The sequence below is a fragment of the Nestor notabilis genome, unplaced genomic scaffold (assembly GCF_000696875.1).
Source record: "Nestor notabilis isolate BGI_N333 unplaced genomic scaffold, ASM69687v1 scaffold15857, whole genome shotgun sequence".
NCBI classification, from domain to species: domain Eukaryota; kingdom Metazoa; phylum Chordata; class Aves; order Psittaciformes; family Psittacidae; genus Nestor; species Nestor notabilis.
In genome coordinates, this window is record NW_009936184.1 from 25,248 (window position 1) to 31,978 (window position 6,731).

Genomic DNA, 6,731 nt, shown 5'->3' on the forward strand with positions numbered 1-6,731 from the left:
TCATCCTCTTCACTGGAAACTGTATCACCTTTGCACACTGCAGTCCTCAAGCCAGCATTTTACATGGAGCCAAAGAAGCAGCAAGGGTATATATTGAGCAAGATAAAGCAGCAAAAGAAATGCGTACAGGCAAGTTTGGATCAAGAGGTTGACATTTTAAGATATATTTGGCACCTTGTTCCTCACGAGTGTTTTCAATCACTACTTCTTCCTGAAGAACTACCTCTTGCTGTTCCATCTTGCCTGCAAATAGCATGGCATACCAGGAAATTAAAAAATAATCCATTAAATAGATTGTTATCTGTTCAGGACATGGCAGCTCAACTGCAGCCAGACTTACTCTCTTAGGAAAAGGCTGCCATGAATTATCAGGGTTGTAAAAGAGTCTAAGTCAGGAGAAAGTTTCTTTGGGATTCAGGAGCATTAACATAACTTAAGGGAGAAGGCTGCTTAAGAAAAGAAGTGAAGTGAGGAGAATATGACGACCTCGGTCATACGTTTCAGAGAAAAGATAATGAAAAAGCCAGACAAGACAAGGAAGGGACATGCAGAAAGGAAGAATGGAAGCTGGGAAAACTCAGAAAAGGAGACATGAAGAAGGTGGAGAAGACTTTCAGTGCCAAAAGCAGGAAACAATAATAGCACAGATACTAGCACTCTTGTCATAAGACCATCATGAAAATTACTTTAAATTTAGAAGAATGACATTTAGGAGACTACAGTTTTGTTATATAAATGATTGTTTGTCATGAAAAAGAAAGGCACCACTTATTATTACTGAGTTTTGATGGGCAGCCACAACCAAATGCTGACCAAATATAAAATATGCTTGAAAGCTGTTCATACCTACCAGGGCCGGGACAAGACACAGTGTGGTGTAGGTGTCTCCACTTTAGATTGCACTGCACCCCAATGGACAACATCTATCTGAGTGTTTTAGCAGCAACATATTAATTGTAACAAATGCTAGGACACGGCTATTGATCACCACTTGGGAGAAAAATAAAAGGTGTTTATGGGTTAACACTTCTGATGGAAATTTGCTTATTTAGAGGTTCACTTAGCAGATGCCATCATCAGGAGATGGAAGTCCTTCCACTGAACAGACAATTTTAACAGCCTTTTCCATCAAGGTATGGGTGATGTATTTCTAAGGGCAGATTATTAGAGTTTCTGCTGACAGCCAGGAACATCAGATGAATTCAAAGTATCAGTGAACATCTCAGCCTTGGTAACAAGGATCTTTTATAGAGTTATATTACAGTTCAGGACAAAACACCTTGACCAATTTATTTTCTTGTACAGCACAAAGGGACATTAGACTATATCTGCATTTATATTCATTGCCAAAACAGGCAACGGACCCTTACTGTTCATGGGAACAAAGCTCCAGATGCTCTTATATTCTAAGCCCAACATGCTCAGCTACTGATGTGGCACCATTAATCACATGAAACATGAGTTTTATAGCCTTGGAAAACTGGAACCTCCCAGATTTATTGGTTTGACTACTCTCCTGAATAAAAAGTTTGTTATGAACAAGTGAGCTCAGAATATATTGCAAGAAACATTATCATCCCATAATCAATAGGGATCAGAAATTCTGTTTTTAAGGTTTAGCTCCTTTCCTTTCCTTTCTCCTGCAGACTGAAATTATTCAGCTCCGTACTGCAGAGCTCCATTAAGCACTTTGTTTTTCATTGAATGACTGGAATCAAACGCGTATGGCCTCCATGGATGGATAAACTGCTGTAAAAAGAGGTAAGTCAGCAATACTGATTGGCTCTGTTGTCTGAGCATGCCTTTTGATTTTTGAATCTCTGCCAAAAGCATCATCATTCTGTGTTTACCCTTCAAAAGCCCTCGGTCACTCAGATGATGCATACGCTCACAGCACAGCACTCTCCCTTGCAGAAACAACATACACAAAAAAGACAATTTCAGTGCTTGTATCTGTGGAATGTAAATTTGTGGCACAGATCCTGTATCTCTCATCTTTCATGACATTGTTACTATATAATAGGAAGTGATTAAAAGACCAGTTTTGCTTTGCTGCCCGTCTCCTTCACTCAGAGAAATGGTTTATCTCTGTGCAAAGCTTTCAAAGTGTACTTCGTCACATCATTTTCCTCTCCCCTTCCCTCTCTGGCAAGTCAAAGGAACAGGACCACCACATAAACCTCTTGGTGCTTTCTTTTGTGTATGTGTGTGTGTGAATTCATACTAAGTACTGAAAACATACTGAGTTTTTCTTCACTTCTGGGGCCAGGTCTGACAGTACTGGCTTTCACAGGACACCACAGACTTGCATCTCCCTCCAGAGCTGCTGCTGCAGCAAGAGCTCTTATTTAACCACGGATGCTTGCTGTGCACTTCGCACCTGAGTAAATGCCATTCTGGAGGAATGCAGGAACACAACCAGAATGAGTCCCTGACGAGGTGCTTAAATTGGTTACAACTCCCTGCAAATTCAGCATTTGGCACTCAGGAATCTCTCCTAAGGCAGAGGCAAACATCGGACCCTCTCAATATGATGGGATTATCTGTCTGCAAAGGCAAAATGGCTATTCCCATTTGAAAACAAAACCAGATCAGACACCACAAGATTTGTTTTATATGCAAACATATAGGCAATAGCAAGACTATAAATAGTTAAATCCTATCTACATAAACTGTAATAAAGTGACAAATGAATGCAATTGTTACCTGTTTGTTCAAAGCCTTGTGGCTATATTGTAATCTTCTGATTTCAAGTTCCGCTGACTGTGAAGGTCTGGGTCCTGTGCAGTCTTATTCGTGTGCATATTGTAAGAAGCAGGGATAGTGGAGTCAGAGCCTGTGCTGTGTCAAAGGTGCTGCTTAAGATCTCAGCTAAGGAAATGCTCTCTTACAGATAGCTCACAAGCCTAAACCTCTTGTGGCATTAAAAGGAAATGAATTTGATTTCTCAAGAGCCTATGGCTTCCTAACAAACCTTGGAAAACAAGTTCAGAATACCAGCATATGTTCTAATCTATTTTCTAGTTATAAAGGCTTCTTTATTACTGTTTCTGGCTGACAACAGCTGAGACAGCCTGTTTATCATCATTCTTAAAACACTTGAGAGAGAACAATGTGAGTGCATTTTTATTTCAGTTTTTACTTCTTTATTTCATTGCTGTACAGCCGCATTACAATTGGCTTTAATCCCTTAAGCATTATTTTCCTTGGCAAAATAGTCACTGAACTGAGTAGAACTTACTACTGGAAAAATATGCTTGAAAAACCAGTGTGATGTCAATGCCAACTGAAACCCATGGAGCCTAAAATGTCACAAATGTGCCTGTAGCTGAAATACATCGCTCCTCTTTTTTTTTTGACTGAACTAGGAATGTTGTAAGTCTTAGGTTGTGAAGCCAACTGTAAAAACCATAGAGTAGCCTCCTGAAACTCACTGTGTGCTTTTTTTCTCCCCATGAATAATCATTTGGAAAACGATTATATGAAACTTGAAGTAGGATAATTCCTACTACATGGCTCCGCTTTCAGTCCCACCTGCGTTAACTGTGGCTATAGGTAAGAAGTGGGGCTACAAGCTTCTTAGAGAAAAGATAGAACCCAACTTTGTAAAACAACTTTAATATTCAAATATATAAATAAGCACTACTGAAGAATAATTCAGAAGACTGCGGTGATTCATTATGAACAGATGCTATAAACAGGAACAGTAACATTGCTAGGTAAGGATGAAGCAAGCTATTTTAGGAGTCTTGAAAATCTCTTCTAGTTCTTCAGACAGATCATGCTGCTACAGTTACTTTATAAAAAATTATATTCTGAAAAGCACTTTAGTAAAAGAAACCTTTTACTGGAACTATTATTTAACCAAGACCTTCTACAGCACTAAAACACACTGCAATTGAGTTCCTGATACAGTTTTAAGAATGAGAGGGGTAAAAAAAAGAACAAAAAACCTACCATACCTGCACCAGGAGCTATTTATTAGCATAACACTCTTCCTTTTAAAGATTTCGTAACAACTGAAGTATATACAAAGTCTTACAGCATTTACACAATAAAAAAGTTTCCTATTAGCTGATGAAGTATAAGGTAGTGCTGCAATTTACTTCAAAGCATGTATACAATAATAATGAAGCAGACCACTGTACTTTCAACTTCTCTGCTACCACACCACCACTGCCAGTTGAAATGACAGTTAATTAAACCACTGGGAAGACACAGATTGTCAAAAGATTTGTAACAGGTTGACCTGCAGCACTAACCATCATAAGGAGGAAAAAACAAAGAAAAGAAAAAAAGCTACATACTGTCATGTTTCTACACTTTCCTAGAGCTGTAACAAACTTTCACAGCCTTAGCTATAACATATGCAAGACAACATAATCACAATTTTTCAGATATAGTTCAGCTACTGAGTGTATTTACTTCTGAATAGGAGGCGTTATATTGATATGGCTGTGTGTTTCCATTTTTGTTCAATAACTGTTCCAATAGGTCTACAAAAAAATTTAAAGACAGCATGGAGTTTGTAGTCATGATGTGTTTGACTAGTAAAGGCATTCAATATCAGCTATAGGATCTAACCATTCCTGTCAAAAGTTTAAGACCAGGAATCTTTAAGTAAAAATCAAACTCACAAAATCCCACACCTCCGCCGTTCTTATCTGTTGACTCCAACCTTCTTTCAGCTTTTCCAACAGGGATAGTACAAAATCATTAAAATGCTTACAGCAACCCAAATGCAAGACTCATTTAGTTTATGAGAGGTCAAGCAGATTCACTAGACTACTTCTGCTGTAAAACTGAGGGAGCTTATCCAGAAAAAAAGAAACCTTTACTGAACAGTCCCTTACTGTAAGTAGGGATATACAGTTTAACAGTGATACATAATTTAAGAACTTAGCATTCTTTGCCTTTTAGAAACAGATTCACATGTGCCAACAATGCACTTTCTACAAGAGATAAGGCTGCTTTGCCTACTGTCGTCTGCCCAAACCTCTTATTTTGGCCAATTCTGCTTTTCTTTTCCCCAAAGGGATTCTTTTCCAACTTAGAAACTAGTAACGTCAGTTGACAATATCTGTATTAAGACAAAAAGTGACATATATAAAATTCACAAGGAACCACATAAATACCAAAGAAGTCATATAACCTTTCCATGTAAACACTTTGATTATACTGAAGCCCTAATTAGATTCTTGTCTTAAACTTTTGGCAGATAATGTGTATGCTCAGCCAGGCTTTGTAGTTAGTTATTGTTCAAGTGGAAGCCAGGTCAGCTCACATGTTGACAGGCATGCAACTTGGAAACATTGCACAACAAGCAACACAAAGAGATTTGAGAAGGGTACAAGACTCCAAGTAGACTTCACAACCCTTCACAACTGAATATTCACAGACAAAGATACAGTCCTTGCTTTTTCTACGGTGGATTTTTCTCTCACACATGGGACACTTTCTGTGACTCTCTAGCTTGCTTGATGCTATACAACCACTTGATGATTCTGGCATTCCTTTCAATGGCAGAAATGCCGTATGGCACACGGTCATTGGCACTGTCATCGTTTCTAAGGTCACTGTTGCTGTCCTGAGACTGTTCACAGTCTGAGCTAATCATGCTTGCGCTGCGAAAGTTGAGGGATATAATATCAGAGTTAGCCCTTGCAAAGTTTTCCATCCCGAGGTTTTCAAGCTCTTCAGGATCCAGTCCGCAGTAGTTAAAGAACCGTTCAACATCTGCATCAACACGAAAGTATCTGTCGCTTAAGTCTGATTTTGATCGCTGTAGGGAGGGTCTTCTGCTAATCCCGCATCCAGACTCAACTGCCTCAATCTCTGGGGATTTCAGGGTGGCGATGGCAGCGATTTTGGGCTTTGGAGGCAGAGGCGGGGCTGAACTACTGCAGGGTATTGCTTTTAAGGGCTTTGCGCTAGTTACTTTCCTAATGTCTGAGGAGCTGTGAGAGACATGCAAGAAAGTCTCTGCTGACTGATCTAGGAGCCTTCTGCTGACGTTGGAGCTGCTCTCCTGTGGGCTGCTACGGCCCTGTGTGGGGTAAACCTTCAAAGATTCAGCAAACGAGTGTCGGTTCAGCTCCGTCGAATCAGCTCTGTGGGGTGGCCAGTTTCGGGGACCGTGCTTATGCCCTGAACCCGAGCTGGAGCCTTCGGAGCTGTTGATGATATTCTTCAAAATCTCAAGTTTCAGATTTTCCCTCTGGACGCCGCTCTCGGTCTTTGCGTTGTTGCTGAAGACTTTCAAGGTGGGGCTTCCCAGTGCTCGCTTGGCCGCTGGACAGACTGGCGGCTTTGCCAGCACCGCCGGCTTCACAGGCTCCTGCTTGGCATTGATGACCTCCTGACTCTTGACATATTTCGCCTTGTCGGCTTCCAGCCTCTCCACCGCGCTCAGTCTTTTTGGATTAGGCGCCCCCTGCCTGCGAAAATAGTCGGGTCCTTTGTTCAGGATGCGGAGAGGAACAGCAGACGTGAAAGTCACGGCAGGGCTGACCGGCTTCACCATGCTACCTGTCGGTAGTGTTTCTGTAGGCATGTTTGGTGGTCTTTCCCCCGCAGCCGTTTTGGATTCTTCTCTGGGATCTCCTAAATGCACGGTGCAGAAACATGTACATTAAGCACAATGAATAGCCAATGAATCCCGGGATCTGAGCGTTAGCAGCAGCGCTTCATCTCACAGCTCATTAAATAACACTGCGTTTCTCTTTTAAAGG

At 40.8% G+C, this 6,731-nt stretch overlaps 1 protein-coding gene across 1 annotated transcript; it reads right to left on the reverse strand.

The window, feature by feature from the left end:
* Window positions 1-3,359: 3,359 nt before the first annotated feature.
* FAM110B (family with sequence similarity 110, member B) lies at window positions 3,360-6,664 on the reverse strand. The gene has a single exon (XM_010018211.1). The coding sequence runs from the start codon at window positions 6,551-6,553 to the stop codon at window positions 5,441-5,443; it is 1,113 nt and encodes a 370-aa protein (XP_010016513.1). The 5' UTR covers window positions 6,554-6,664; the 3' UTR covers window positions 3,360-5,440.
* Between the last annotated feature and the right edge of the window lie 67 nt (window positions 6,665-6,731).